This window comes from Lissotriton vulgaris, chromosome 9 (assembly GCF_964263255.1).
Source record: "Lissotriton vulgaris chromosome 9, aLisVul1.2, whole genome shotgun sequence".
In the NCBI taxonomy this organism is placed as follows: domain Eukaryota; kingdom Metazoa; phylum Chordata; class Amphibia; order Caudata; family Salamandridae; genus Lissotriton; species Lissotriton vulgaris.
This window is the reverse complement of record NC_141697.1, coordinates 1,029,324,645-1,029,341,280: the sequence shown is the minus strand read 5'-3', so window position 1 is coordinate 1,029,341,280 and position 16,636 is coordinate 1,029,324,645. Positions and strand designations below refer to the sequence as shown.

The 16,636-nt window shown below is 46.4% G+C and overlaps 1 protein-coding gene across 1 annotated transcript in view; it reads right to left on the bottom strand.

The window, feature by feature from the left end:
- The window catches only part of NOL8 (nucleolar protein 8), a 297,417-nt gene that overhangs the window by 213,388 nt on the left and 67,393 nt on the right, over positions 1-16,636 (bottom strand). The window contains exon 3 of the mRNA XM_086938941.1: positions 9,090-9,152. Within this exon, the coding sequence (XP_086795067.1) occupies positions 9,090-9,152 (63 nt within the window). The remainder of the gene's footprint in view (positions 1-9,089; positions 9,153-16,636) is intronic.

Here is a 16,636-nt window from a genome sequence, read left to right as displayed (position 1 = left end):
CTGGTCTGCTACGCGCCGGACGGGGGCTGGTCTTGCGAAATTTGCCAGGGCTGCTTTCAGTTCCCAGTCCGGCCCTGCTTGCAATCCATATTAAGGCTGGACAATCAAACCCAATAGTACATAGCATATGATATACAAGCAACATACTTGAGAGTGATGTCCTTCTGAATACAGCCATCCCCCGAGTAGGGATTGAGGAGACATCCCATATAGTTGGGTTTAAGACCTGTGGTAAGTGTGTTTGTCGAGTGTATAGCACCTATATGATGTATATTAAATTAATGTATGCCTTAACAGCCAAGAAAAAAAAAAAAAAAAAAAAAAAAAAAAAAAAAAAAAAAAGAACGGGGGGGAGAGGGCAGTGGGATATATGAAACAGGAATATGAGTTAAGGGTCAGAGATCGGTCTGTTACTAAGTTGCGTACCTGTTGGAGTCATGTTCTATGTACTTATCTAAGAATCGCCACACCACACTCGAGAGTTGAGGGGAGGACTGGGGTTTAGATTGTGTGCTATATGCTCCTCTACAATATTAGAGCCATGCCCGCCAGGTGCGATTAGATAGATGGTTAAATTACTTCCATTCAGAAAGGATCAATTTAACTGCAATCGTCAATAAAAGGTCCAGCAGTGCATTGTCATTAGCATTGTTGCAGGGTAACTTCCAATCCAATCAACTTTATTTGATCTAATTAATTAAGATAGATCATAAAAGTATACACATACAAGGTAATCAATCTTTAAAAATAAGTTAATAAAATCAGCATTTTTAAAAGACCCCGTAACAGCACTTGCAAAAATAACCTACAATTTGTATTGTACACAAGAATTCGAAAAGTGATCCTAATGCTAAAAGCTGTAAATGGAGTAACTCATCAAGCAACAATATTCACCCACATTGATTAATAAATAGATAATAGTTGAGAATAATATGTCTACACTGCAAAACAAAATGACTATTTAGATACATTTGACATGGTAAAACTTAATCACACGAGTTTCCCCACTACCATTACAAGCTCTAACATACAAGTGGATTAATTCCACACATTTCCCCCTTATAAGAGACGCCTCCTGCGCAGGCAAGCACACAAGGAGGCTACGCAGAAACAAACTTTAGGGGTAATGGAGCTTCTTCAAGAACAACATTGCAATACAGCATAGTTTAAAATTGCACCACCTTAAAAGTGATAAAAGATATCTCGATCTCTGTATTTAAAAGTGACAGAAGAAAAAGGAGGTGGAAATCACATTGCACAGATACATTATCACATGGACATGGGATCAACTCACTTAAGCAATACTTATTTTCTGGAAAACCTAGCATCAGTGGAATTAGATTAGTACGAAATCTTAAAAGGACAAACCTATGCTATCAATTTCTTACGCCCTCCAGATATGAAAAAATCATCCTCCATTAAAAGGGTTATTTGGTGGTATAATTTGGTTACAGTTTTTGCACACTGAGTTTCTTCCCTAGCATTGGCTGCCTTGGCTAGAAATAGTGCCATGAGTTTCTTTTTAGGGAATTTAGAACAAGAACTCGGGTTGGAAAACAGTTCTGGGACGCCTAGCAAGTGCAAAGTTGTTTCAACATATTGTAAACAGGCAATTGAATGTCCCTCGTCTAACGATAGACAGTTGTGTATTATCGCCTGGTTGATGTCCACTGTGTTTCTCCTACAAATTGAGTGCCACAACATAATCAGGGCTAGTCTTACCAAATCCGTTATGTACGGTTAAGTCCAGCTCCAGGTGGCAGACATAGTTGGAAAAAGAAAGAGGGAGAGAGGCGATCCTTTTAAAAAAGCTGTTCTCTATCTTCTGGAGGCGATCTATTGGGGCCATTCCCCACAGCCCTGCCCCATATGTTGTGGCTGAAATAGTTTTTGCATTATAAATCATTTTTAACATCGCTATGGGCTTGTTCCCAAGTTTCTTAATGAAACTGAAGATTGCAACCAAGGTTCTTTCCATAGTTAGAGCCCTGTAGCCTACCAGGTTTGTTTACTATCTAGTAAACTCCCAAATAGGAGAAAGTCTCCAATACCAGTAGTTTCCTAGTTCCAATATAAAAAGAAGGAATCCTTTTCGGGGACGTGAGTGTCTCCTGCCACTATAACAAAGGTTTTATTCTTGTTGACCTTTAAGTCCAAAGATGACATATAACCCACATAGGCATTTATCAGATGTTGTAGAGCTACCCAGTCTTAGCTATTCGGACGGCATCGTCCGCCTAAGCCAGGATGGGGAGTGGTGTTGACAGGAGGGATGGGACATCTGACACAGATTCTATTAAGGCAGCTTCCACTCCGTTAGTCTATAACGAAAACAGGAATGGGGCAAGGATACAGCCTTGTCTGACTCCTCTCAAGGTTTTAAAGGGTCTAGTGCGTTCACCATTCCTCACATATACTGCACACATGCTATTGCCCGAGAGTACATTTCACAAATTAAATTGATCAATGGAGGATCAATGCCCATCTCCATTATTATATACCATAACTTCACATGGTTTACGAAGGGTGCGGTTAAATCCATGAAAGCCTGGCAAGTATACCATCCCTTTGCTACAGTGTACTTGGCAATGGTCAAGCTTGGATTCAGACATTGATCAATAGTACCTCTACCCTTCTGGGAGCCGTACTGGGTTGGCATCAATAAGCTTTTTTCCCTCGCCCAGACCTCCAGTCTGTTTAATAGGACACGATCCAACAATTTACAAATACAGTCCAGAAGGGAAATCGGGCGAAAATGTGGGTTAGATTTGTCACCTTTTTTTTGCATGGGGACAATGACACTTGATTTCTATGATGGGAGTGGAACTTAAAAATATAGAAAAAGATAAACTCCTCTTGGCAATGTAAAGACAGCTCTTTACTGTCTGGAGAGTGATCGTCCCTACACATGTAAATAGCTAGTCTCAATTTGCTGCTTTACAGGCAGCTATTTTTGTACACAGTCAGACAATGCTTGTTACAAAAGGTCAAACAATGAATTACTAGGAAGTTACATATTGGTGCATATTGGTTATGGAAAAACATGGAATCACCTCTGACCCTAAACTTTAACCTAATTTTCTACACATCCTTTATTGCAGTTCAAACAATGCTTAAAGTAAATACTCTCCAACTTTTGAATGCACATGTATTTGTGGTGAATACACATTTGTGTTAATCATTGTGCCCCTCAGACTTCTTATCTGAGGGGCTGTTCAATGTCTACATGGCCCCCCTCGCACAAATGGCCCGCCAACACCACCTCAACATCATCTCTTACACCGACGACACCCAGCTCATCCTCTCCCTCACCAAGGACCCACACACTGCCAAAACCAACCTCCATGAGGGAAGGAAGGCCGTCGCAGACTGGATGAGGAACAGCCGTCTGTAGCTGAACTCGGACAAGACAGAGGTCCTCATCCTCGGACCCGCCCCCTGGGCCTCGAACGACACCTGGTGGCCGACCACGCTGGGAACAGCACCGACACCCACCAACCACGCACGCAACCTAGGGTTCGTCCTCGACTCCTCCCTCTCCATAGCTAAGCAGGTCAGCGCCGTCTCCTCCTCCTGCTACAACACCCTCCGCATGCTCCGCAGGATCTACAAATGGATCCCGACCGAAATAAGAAGAACAGTGACACAGGCCCTCGTCAGCAGCAGGCTGGACTATGGCAACGCTCTCTATGCAGGAATCCCAGCCAAACACCTGCGTCAACTACAACGCATCCAAAACACCTCCGCCCGACTGATCCTCAACGTCCCCCGGCGCAACCATATCACCCCCCACCTAAGAGACCTACACTGGCGCCCCGTAGACAAGAGGATCACCTTCAAGCTCCTCACCGACGCAAACAAAGCACTCCACAACGCCGGATCAGCCTACCTGAACAGCAGAGTCAACTTCTACACCCCCACCCACCAGCCTCGCCACCGCCACTGTCCCCCGCATCCACCGAAAGACATTCGGCGGCAGATCTTTCTCCTACCTCGCTGCCAAGACCTGGAAGTAGAAATGAAGGGGCGATTTTGTTGCTTAGGGAGAATTTGCTGATTTTTTTTATTTTTCTTCAGTAATGGAGTCAAACAAGTCGGTGTCAAAATGTTTGGCCCATTTTAGTTTAGTCTTGATTTTGGTGGTGGGCGAGAGTCAGATAAGCTTTTGTAAAGTCTTGAGGCTATATTGCCTCAGTAGTGCCATGCAGCAAGCCAAGAAGTTAGAATCAAGTGGTTGGTATGATTGCGCTTAGACAGTGTTACTTGAAGCTTTAGGAAGCTGGGGAAGTCTAAGTTAGGGAGATTATATGTTTCTGTCAGTTCTGAAATGGAGCGTGGGCCATTGTTGTGATCATATAGACTTCAGATTAGCCTCATGCCTTTGGAGGCCCGCATGTGGACTATGTTAGCAGTGATTTCTGCTTTGATTTTTGAAATATGCCAAAGTGACGCTATTGTGGGGTGATATATACGATAGATACAGGCATACGTTTGTCCCTTAATTTGAGTGCATTCGCAGTGTCTGTAAGTATAAGATGGAATTCAGAGGGTTTAAACTTCAACATTGTAATGAAAGAGGATATGCTAAAGAGAGTGCGTGTTATAGATCCATTCACTGCAGGGTGCCAGGGGTGTCCGGGATTAGCCAGAATGCGAACTCTCTAGGAAGGCAGATTGGTAGAGGCTCCAATTTGGGAGGTTACAGCCTCCCTCTGGAAAAACTCCCTCTGAAAGCCTTATATGAGATCCTTGCTCTTTTACCATTCCGTAGAAGGTTTGATGTTATTTTATCGATTTCCTTGAAAAAGGAGGGGAATAGTTTCAGGGCAGCTTGGGCGACACAAAGTTTACTATTCTTGTGATCATCGTCTTGAGAGTTTGAGGTATTACCCACTATCAGATGTGTTTTGGCAATCAGAAGGTGAGGAGGTCTTTGACTCTGGTAATGGTCTGGGATTCGCTGTATTGTGATATTTCAGCTAGGTCATTGGAACACCACATCCCCAGACATTTGAGCCATCTGGCTTATCACTTGAGCCATGAGTCATCTAAATGTGAGGGAAAGCATAGTGGGTTCAAAAGAAAAACCTTGGTGTTATCCTTATTTAAAGTGCATTCAGAGTACCTTGAAAACTCATGGATGAGGTTAGTGATACTCTGGATTGCATTTTCGATGTCTTCTGAGAAAATGAGGTTTCTCATCCACGTATGCTGTGGTCTTTTATAATTTAGAGCCATATTGAAGTCCCTTAACTTCAGGGGAGGTGTTGATTAGTTTACGTAAGTGGTCAATAGCGAGTAGAAAGAGCAAGGGGGAGAGAGGGTAACCTTGTCTTGTGCCCTGGTGTAGGGCAAAGGATGTAGAGATGGAGCGGATGGCGCCTTTTACTTTGATATTTGCTCTGGGATTGGCATACAAGGCCATGGCTATTTTGATAAATGAGTTTCGTAGTTTGTGAGGCTCAAGGACTGTGTGGAGGAAAGGCCAGGAGACCTTATCAAAGGTCTTTTCGGCGTGGAGTGTAATCGCCGCTGTTGGCACTGAGGAATGGTGGGCCTTATCTATTTTGTGGCTGAATGCACATGTTATTTCTGGCAAGTCTCAATTTGACGAAACACAGTTGGGAATTAGGAATACGTTTGGGGATGTAGGTTTCTAGCTTTTTGGCTACGATTTTGGTAAATATTTTTGCTTCTATATTTATGATGAGGCTGAACTTTTTGGGGTCAGAGTGGTCTATGCCCTCCTTGGCAATCTCTACAATCATGGCTTTGGAGGCAGAGCGAGATACCTTTCCTTGGGGAGCAAAGTGCTCAATGGTATTTTTAGGATGCCTGATGACAGAATTTGTAATGTTTTATAGAAGATGATGGGGAAGCCATCGGGCCCCAGGGCCTTCCCAGTGCAAATTGATTTTATTGCCCTGACAATTTCTTCGGTTTCTATCGTATTGTTTAAGCGCACTCTGTCTGAGTCTGAGACAAACGTATTAGAGAGGTAAGTTAGAAACACCAGAAATGTTGTTTTATCGCAACCTCAAGTATCTACTTGGTTTTAAAATTCTGAGATCCATCTTGGGCCGTGATAGGTGTATTTTTGGTTATTAAAATTTCTGAATTTGAGGGTGGCAGCAAGTGTTTGCTGGATCTATTGCGAAATAGTAGTGGTGTGGAATTTTGAGCATATACCATAGATATGCCAGTTTACTGAGTTATAGCTGTATTGTAATTGTCATTTAGGACTTGTTAGAGTGTCTAAATGCCTTCTTATTTTTGATTTCAGTGCCTAGATTTTGTAGGATTTCTTTAACTTTGCAATTTATTTTTGAACATACGTTCGATTTGTCCGCTCATGGCACACTTGAATGCATCCCATAGAGTCACAGGGGATGTGACAGTGTACGTCTTCTCTGTAGAACGGTTTGATTTCTTTCTGTAGATCAGCTATACCAGACTAATTTTCTAGCATTTCAGTATTTAACTGCCAGAGGCGGTTTTCCCCTTTATCGGGAAGGTTAAGAATAAACATTGAGATTGCAGCATGGTCTGAGACGATAATGGGATATATTTTTGATTCTCAAGTGGCCCTTAGAAGTGAGGCACCTACTTGGAGATAGTCAATGGGGGAGAAGCTTGAGTGAGGAGGGGAGAAGAAGGTATAGTCATTGCCCTTTGGGTTGTGTAGTCTCCAGACGTCTTGAAAACGATGCAAGGAGCATCTGTTTGTGCGCCTTTCGGGTTCTGAATTTAAAGGCTGGGTAGCAGTCCAGAATGGGATCCATTGGAAGGTTAAAATCGCCTCCCAGTATCGTTTACTAGTCTGCTAATTTCTTATTGCGTGTGCACCAGAATATGGATTCGTCTACATTGGGAGCATATATGGTCATCTTCATTATTCAGTCTGGTAAGTAGCCATCAACCATTAGTGTCATGTTCTGATGCGATTACGGATAGTCCGGAGTTTTCAGAAAGTAAGGCGAGTACCCCATTTTGTTTCCTGTAAGCATCAGAACAGGACACTTCTGTCACCCAGCCCTTTCTCCTTAAAAGGACTTCTTTAAAACATATCTTTATTGCTTGGTGGAGGACTGTTGGCTGATAGTTCTTTACAGCAGTCTAGAATTTTGGTTCTTTTAACTGGGTGGCTCAACCCCATGGTGTTCAGGGAAATAACGTTTAGTGAGGGCATTAGTCGTTGATCTGAATTGTGGGGAGGCTTCCTGGTTGAGGGAGCCTAAGAGAGGCATTAAGGATCTTTAGGCGACTGCTAAGTTCTTGATGCATGTGTCTTTCCACTACCTAAACTCAGTTTGGACCTCAGAAAAACTCTTTAATTTGTTTTTTTACTACGGTTAGAAAAAAGAAATAAAGGGATAACAGAGACATACAGCTCCTGTTCCTCAATACACTGTTCTCTTCTCTCTTTTTTTGTTTAAATCAAAAAAGAGTTTGCCCTGAATCTCCCCAAAAATGTATTCCACAAATCTTGTATACCACCTCCCCCATCTGAGGCCTTCCAAACTGGTAAGGGGTCTCTCCCCTCTTTTGAGGTCACCTGTTCTCCTGTGATGTAGAGCATAGTGCAGAGGAAAACTGGCTGTTACATGTGGTCTATGGTGGTTGGAGTGCCCACCAATCTTTTTCTTGCACACTCTCTCCCTCAAATTATTTCATTGCTCAGGTCGATGGGTGAGATATCTACCACCAACTGGTGGACACTGTTGTTACTGCCTTTATTGGATTTGATTAGTGCAGTCCAGGGTGCCTGAATGCTGGAACAGATTAATTTTCAAGGCTTTCTAATATTTTCCATAGTTTGGAGTTTCACAGGCAAAGACCTTGCTAGAGGTGAGCCCTAAAATGAAAAAGCTATCCCGCCAAGATGTTCTAATCTTACCATGCAGCAATACAGGACCTCATTCTGAGTGACCAGTTTTTCCCTCTTCAGCTAGTAACAAGTTACTACTAAATTGGGAATTACATGCGTCATGTGAAAACCCTCTGTGCCAATAATCTCGGTTTAGAAATACAGATGACAAAGTCCTGCATCACTTTTAATAAGATCTGTAGTATTCACTGGACATCTGTTCGTAGTGAATCATCAACGTGCAACACTGTAATACCACAAGTCCAAGATGGCCTAATTCTTTCAAAATTTTGAAGATAACCACTAGCTATGTAGAGAAGTAATTTTAATATCTGTGGTATGTAAATTCATCTTGTGGGGATTTCCTGAAAATAAGACACTGAATAGTGTCTCCTAGACCTACGTTTAACACTTCATGCTTTTTTAGGTAGTCCAAGGGCAGACAGAAGATAAAATAATGTAACGTTTTCCTAAAACCCAAGATGAGGAGACCACTATCGTGCCACACTGTGCAGCTTACTTGTTATTTGAGCTGGATGACTTACCAAGATGCTATTACAGCCTCCGACACTGAAGGAAAAAAAAATAGCAAGCACCACAGTGACTTGATATTGCTTTAGCAGATTGCCCTCCTAAATTCACCTTGGTCTTTGGTAGACTCCACGTTATATAGATTCTAATTTTATGTAGTTGGCATCGGCTAATTCATATGGGAGGAGGCACTAGAGCAGAGAGCAATCATAATCCCTGGTTATGTAAATAAAGATAAACAATATAGGACACAGCAAAAACAAGTCTAGAGGAATCGGATGAAGGTGATTATGGTGACAGGTCTCAAATAACAAGTGGAGACTATTGTGGGATGAGGTTTTAACTAGAAATAGCTTGCCCCAAAGTATGCCTCTATTTTTCCCCTACTTGAGATAACGTTTGTATCCACAGAAGCCTGGTGAAGACCACTTTTACTGAAGCAAGTAAGACTCATTAAAAACAAACCGCTGTAAGGGACTCATTACTGGCATGATGCACAATGCAGATGGGGAAAGACTTTCCTGAAGGCCTAAAAAAACAATTCAACAAATGATATCATCATGCAGCAAACAAAATTAGAAGGATCTTTTAAAGAATTCAAACACTGAAAAAAGGTCAACAAAGCTAAACATTCTGCATAATAAATAAGACTGAAACCAAACAAAGGATGTTAGTAGGTAAAGAAACTTACATTTTTTAAGTTCGTTTTCATTAATGCCGATATTCATATAAGCAAAGGTTTTTGTAGGGTTTCCTGTAACAAAAAAATAAATAAATAATGCATAAAACGGTTTAATTCAGGCTGCGCAAATTTTCGATGAATTTAGGACCACCCTGTCCAACCATTTAAGCCTTCATGCCCGGAGGCGAGGATTATGCTTTATATTCTCTCTTCGCTTTATTCAAATTTCGCACAGCAGCTCTTCATATAACCATTAACAAACTTCATTTCCCACAACACTAGGTAAAAGAAAAACAGTCTCTGAAGTCCTTCCACAGTTTCCATGAAGGTCTTCCCATAAATCCTCATGCAACTTCCTGCACTTCCTCTTTCTTCGCTGCTCGGCAGCTCGAGATAAGTGCATTTCTTTCTCTTGTAATTTTGTGAGCGTTTATTGCTGGGGGATTGGTTTTGGAGAGATATTATCTTTATTTCAGATCCCCCTACACCACGGGAGCGCTTGTGCGCTCCTTACGCGGTATCCAGTTTCACCAGTGGACTGCGATGCGGTCCGCCAGCCGCTAGAGGCCGCTGTGGAGGGCGTTGCGACTTGGTTCCCGGAGCGCGCTCTGACAGGAATAACGGTAGACGTGCTCATGTCCTCAGTGCAAGTCCACGCCCCCGACCTACCTGAAAACGTTCTGGGTCTGTATTAAAACTTCCCCCCTTTGTGATTACGCCCGCTCCGCGGGCAGGTAGTGGTGCGGTGCACTGAGAGATTCTCATCCCATTAACGCCCGATCCACGGTCGGATAGGTAGCGTAGTGGGGACTTCGGCAGTTAGTTCCCCCGGACACCACATCAGGCGGCAGCTTTTTCCTGTTGGAAACGTTGGGAGAGTGGGGTCCTTGGGCTCTATTGTGCCTTAGGCCGCTAGCATTACTGATAGACCCTCAGCCCCAAAAGTTACCGCATTAGCGGAAGAGTGCTCCTAAGCGCTTAGCAACCGGTGTTGAACAGCTCTAACCTCAGTACCCAGTGCTGTGTTCGCGTGGGTGTGCGCACTTAACATGGAGCAAGATTACTATGAGGAGGAAGACTCCTTGGCATACCTGCAATGGGATGATGATTTTTACGCCCAAGTCGACGATTCTATTCATAAGGCAGTATCAGACCTGATGACGCCTATGGAACAGCGTCTAGCGGACAAAATAGAGAAGGTTTGCGCTAAGATGGGGCAGCCACCCCCTGCAGTCCCAGGGACTTCGGGTACTCCAAGTCAAGCCTCAGACGGTCAGGGTCCTCCCTCGCCTAAGAAAAAGTGCGATAGAGAGGTAGATACGCACACCTTTGAGCGCCTTAAACAGGCATTTATGGAGCATACAGCCCCCATTTTACCGCCTCAGGACCCCTCTCCTGGGAATGACGAACTCCTGCCGGCGTCCCCAAGAACGCAACAAGGAGATTCCCCGGACGCTTCCGATGACGAGGCAGGCTCCTCAAGGTCGTGGAGGCCTGCGGGGTCGTCGGGCCCACCGAAGGCGACTATTTCTGACATGCTAGACCCAGATGACATTTTTCATCCCCGCTCTGCGGAGTGGGTGCCCGCCGAGAAAGCAGATTTATATCTGGCTTCCCACCTCAGGAAACCTTTGGTGAACGAGGCACGCAGTAGACCAGAGGTCTTCAAACTTTTTGATGCCGAGACCCCACTGTCAAAATTTTCAGGCTTGAGCACCCCCTTCCTGACAAACATTTCTAGAACTTGGTACTCCTCATCATCGACAAGCATAAACGCCCAGTTCCCACTGCACATCATTTTTCTGTTGGGGAAATATTATTAAACAGTGTATAGCAAATCAAATGTTTGTGGGTGCCTGTGGTTTGGAGTCACAGGCTTACTACACAGTTCAAACTGAAAGTCTCCAAAAAGAACAGTACTTTATATTGGGCAACTGGAATTTATGAGGCAGGGGAGGACCAAATGAAGTGTCCGTTTTAAATTTATAAAGACAAAGCTATATAAGTGCTTTATAAGGTATGGGAGACTGCATGCATTTGTGCTTCCTGCAGACAATATTTGTGGTAGTAGCAAAGGCACCAAGATTGAAACAGTCCACCAGACCATAAAACAGGCCAGCAAGCAGCTAAAAAAAAAAATACTCATTGACCTGACTTGTCAACCCTTTGGGCACTGCCAGTCTGTCCTATAGGCAGGGCAACTGGAATTATGAGGCAGGGGTTGACCAAATAACGCGACAGGGCTGACTAAATTGTGTGTTAAAAAAAATGTAAATAATGTTATGTGAAGATGTACATTTTGGGATAGTATTGCTTCATTATTTTCACATTTTTTACACATGGTAACACTGGGCAAGATTTCCCCTTATCAGTACCGGTTTATAACAAAAACGGAAACAGGGGAGCTGAAACAGCAGGGGCAGAGCAGAAGAATACCAAAGACAGCAGTGGGGAAAGGGTGAGTGTGAAAATAAAGGGGGTGAGGGTAGCAACAGAGATGGTGGAAATGTAACCAGTGCCATCAGCAGTAGAAAGCGGATTGTTTTAAATGAACAAAGCTTCCAGAGGAATAAAGTATTCTGGGAAACATTTTCATGAAAATTCTTGCAAATAAGAATGTGTGTGTGTGCATGCATGTATGTTTGTGTGTGTGTCTGAGGGGTGAAAAGCCAGGGCATTGCGGATGTGGAGGAAGGCTGGGGAAGAGGCAGCTTACTCACAAGTTCTGTGAAAAACCTACACAAACGATTGAGAGTTTATACAACCCTGAGGGTTGGTATTTTCAAATTCCCACCACTTTTGTTCAACAGACAGGTACAGTTGTGACCAGAATATTACAGACTTGATTGGGTAAATATGTATGTCCCAAAATTAACTGCTTCAATGTACCCTAAATGACAGAATTACCAACTTCATAATGTCCTCCATCAGTTAGTTACTATGTGAGCCCATACACTGCAAAGTAACAGAAAATACAAATTTGCTGCAGTTTGTACCCAATTCTTGGCCGTCCATAGTTTTTTTTTTACTATTTTCATTACATAATTATAATGTTGCTAGCCTTTTTTACAGTACTGACATTCCAGATTCACACCGACTCAAAGACGACCCTCAGAGGCACCCTCATCTACAGACCCCCGGGACCACACGCATAATTCAGCGAAGACATCACGGACTTCATCAGCCCACACGCCCTCCCCTCCGCCGACTACATCATCCTAGGGGACCTCAACTTCCACCTGGAGAACACCAAGGACCGCAACACCGTCACCCTGCTGGACAACCTCGCCAACCTCGGACTCAAGCAACTGGTCAACACCCCCACTCACTACGCCGGCCACACACTTGATCCCGTCTTCTCATCCAGCAAGCACATCGCCTTCAGCCACTCCACCGGACTTCACTGGACCAACCACAGCTGCGTCCACTTCAGCTTCCGAAAAACCACCATCCACCACCACCCGCAACAGATCCCTCACAGAAGCTGGAGCAAGATCACCGCCGACCAGATCACCACCTCCCTCAGCCAAAACCCACCGGCTAGCACACCGGACCCCAACGAAGCAGCCCACAACTTCACGCAGTGGCTGACCGCCTGCGCCGACGACCTCGCACCACTGAAGAACCCTCCCAGCAAACCCAGAAGCAAGAAGGCCCCCTGGTTCACCGACGAACTCAAGGACTCCAAGAAGACCTGCCGCACCCTCGAGAAAGCCTGGATCCACGACCGGACCACTGAAAACATGACCGCCCTCAAATACGCGACCCGCAAGCACCACCAGCTCATCTGCACCACCAACAAGAAATCACTAAAGGATCGACTGGACAACAACGCCCACGACAGCAAGGAACTCTTCAGCATTATCAAGGAGTTCTCCAACCCCAGCACCGGCAACATCAACATCACCCCTTCACAAGATCTCTGCAACTCCCTCGCCTCATTCTTCCACCGCAAGATTGCCGACATCCACAACAGCTTCGGCACACCATCCACGCACCCAACCGTCGAACCAACGCACCCCACCGCCACCCTCCGCTCCTGGACCACGGTGACCACCGAAGACACAGCCCGCGCGATGAACACCATCCATTCCGGATCACAGACTGACCCCTGCCCCCACCACATCTTCAACAAGGCCGACTCCACCATCGCACCCCAACTCCGAGACGTCATCAACACCTCCTTCGACACCGCCACCTTCCCGGAGAGCAGGAAGCACGCCGAGCTCAGCGCCCTACTGAAGAAAACAAAAGCGGACCCCACCGACCTCAAAAACTTCCGCCCCATCTCGCTCCTCCCTTTTTCTGCCAAAGTCATAGAGAAGATCGCCAACAGACAACTTGCCGCCTTCCTCGAGATGAATGGATCTCTCGACCCCTCGCAGTCTGGTTTCAGAGCCAACCACAGCACCGAGACGGCCCTCATCGCAGCCACCGACGACATCTGAGCCCTGCTCGACAACGGGGAAACAGCAGCACTCATCCTCTTGGACCTTTCCACAGCGTTCGACACTGTCTGCCACCGCACCCTAGTCCAACGCCTCAGCAACACCAGCATCCAAGAGAAGGGACTGAAATGCATGAGGTGAAGTGGATCACCTCATTCCTCGCCGGAAGAACACAGATTCCGCCTCCCCCCGTTTCGATCCGAGGCCACTGAAGTCATCGGGGGCGTCCCGCAAGGATCATCACTCAGCCCCACCCTCTTCAACGTCTACATGAGACCGCCCGCCACCATCGCACGCCAACACAACCTCAATATCATCTCATACGCCGACGACACCCAGCTGATCCTCTCCCTCACCAGAGACCCCGACACCGCCAGAACCAGCCTCCACGAAGGGATGAAAGAGGTCGGCGAGTGGATAAAGAACAGCCGCCTGAAACTGAACTCAGACAAGACGGAAGTCCTCATCCTGGGACCATCACCCTCCGCCTGGGACGACTCTTAGTGGCCCACTGCCCTGGGCACCGCCCCCAAGCCCACAGACCACACACGCAACCTGGGATTGATCCTGGACTCCTCCCTCTCGATGACCAGACAAGTTAACGCCGTCTCCTCTTCATGCTTTCACACCCTCCGCATGCTCCGCAAGATCTTCCGATGGATACCGACCGAAACCAGAAAGACGGTCACCCAGGCCCTCGTCACCAGCCGACTGGACTACGGAAACACCCTCTACGCCGGAACCACAGCCAAGCTACAGAAAAGACTCCAACGCATCCAGAACGCCTCCGCCCGACTCATCCTGGACATCCCCCACGCCACCACATCTCCGGCCACCTGAGGGACCTGCACTGGCTCCCCGTCAACAAGAGGATCACGTTCAGGCTCCTCACCCACGCACACAAGTCTCTCCACGACCTGGGCCCCTAGTACCTCAACGACCGCCTGACCTTCCAAACGCCCACCCGCCAGCTACGGTCTGCTAGCCTCGCCCTCCCCGCCGTACCATGCATCCGAAGAGCCACCGCCGGAGGCAGATCCTTCTCCTACCTGGCGGCCAAAACATGGAACACCCTCCCCATCCACCTCCGGCTGACCCAGGACCACCTCTCATTCAGGAAGCAACTGAAGACCTGGCTGTTCCAGCAGTAGCGAACCCATACCCCAAGCGCCTGGAGACCCTCCCGGGTGAGTAGCGCGCTATACAAGTGTCATGATTGATTGATTGATTGATACAAGTCTTAACCTTGAGGCAACTTAACATACAGAGAATGTGACAATCCATCATATTCTAGATATGGTATCTTTCATGATTTACAGGTCATGCGCAAGAGTAGGAATACTTTTATTGAGATTTCCCTGCTGTCTTGAACATTTGGACAACATTCCTAGGTGTTGTGCCAAGTGCTTTCACACCAAACTGGGGAGAGAATATGGCCCAATGGCTAGGGCGGTCGACCTCGGAGCTGGGGAACCTGGTTCGAGTCTCGGCAGGGATGCTCAACATTCTGTGATTCTGGGCAAAACACTTAATCTCCTCACGCCTAACTAAAATGTATGTGTCCGTCTGTAACATAACTGGTGCTCATGTAAAGCGCTCTGATACCTTTCGGGTCTAGTTTGGGCTATAAAAAACTCCACCTACCAAAAAAAACTCCTCAAACTGTAATCCTTAAATGGTTACAATTCAAATAAGCATACATGAAGCTGTGATAGTAAAGTCGCTTAGGCTTTGGACCCGGACCATGAACTCCCTCCTTTGTGGGCAGGTGTTCTGTTTTTTTCACTTTTTTTCCTCCAAAAGTATTGCAAATATTTGCAGCTATTGGCTCCTGCTTCACAAATATGCTTGTCGCAGTCTATACCTTGTTGCATTTCTTGCACGACAACTCTAACGTACACTGTTGTCATGTTTTATTGCACTCTTGAATTGATATTCAGAATTGGTGTTCATCAGCTTTGGCGCCTTACTCTCTTGATAAATGAATAAATCCATAAAAAAAAACAAGCATTGGAAATGCAATAGGTCTCGCACCATTAGAGTTAGTGCTTTTAGAATTGTTTATGGGTTTTTTTTGTAAATGTTTAGCATTTTTGTTTCCTGTAGCCAATGCTAAAGTATTACAAATAAAAAAAGCCATAAACATTTCTAAAAGCTCTAACTGAAATGGTCTGAGAACTATTGCACTGTGTGAGGGTGAGGGTGAGTGTGAGTGAGGGTGAGTGTGAGTGAGGGTGAGTGTGAGTGAGGGTGAGGGTGAGTGAGGGTGAGTGAGGGTGAGTGAGGGTGAGTGGGTGAGGTGTTGAGGGTGAGTGAGGGTGAGTGAGGGTGAGTGAGGTGTTGAGGGTGAGTGAGGGTGAGGGTGAGTGAGGGGTTTTGGGTGAGTGAGGGTGAGGGGGAGTAGTTGAGGCTGAGTGAGAGTGAGGGTGAGTGAGGGGTTGAGGGTGAGTGAGTGAGGGTGAGGGGTTGAGGGTGAGTGAGGGTGAGGGTGAGTGAGGGTGAGGGGTTGAGGGTGAGTGAGGATGAGTGAGAGTGAGGGTGAGTGAGGGGTTGAGGGTGAGGGGTTGAGGGTGAGTGAGGGGTTGAGGGTGAGTGAGGGTGGGTGAGGGTGAGGGGTTGAGGGGGAGGGGTCGAGGGGGAGGGGTTGAGGGTGAGTGAGGGTGAGTGAGTGAGAGTGAGGGGTTGAGGGTGAGTGAGTGAGGGTGAGGGGTTGAGGGTGGGTGAGTGAGGGTGAGGGTTTGAGGGTGAGGGGTTGAGGGTGAGTGAGTGAGGGTGAGGGGTTGAGGGTGAGGGGTTGGCGATTCTAAGGTGGCCCCTTACTGCAAAACTGGTTGCGGAAATCCTGGTGCATGAGCTGGACTGCTGCTGGGGCGCATTGGTGCTGTTACAAGGGTGTAAGTGCAGCAAAATCACCCGATTGAGCGCTGGGCGCTGCGCATCTAAAATGACGGCAGCGCACTGAGGGGGAGACTTCCACCGGCTGCGGCAACGGGAGATGTGCACTCTGTTTGTGAGCGGCTGGGAGGCGATTCGGCGTGCAGACTCACAGCGGAAAACTGCGGAGGCGGCAGTCCTGGGGGAGGAGTCTGGAGGGCGAGATCGCCTTAA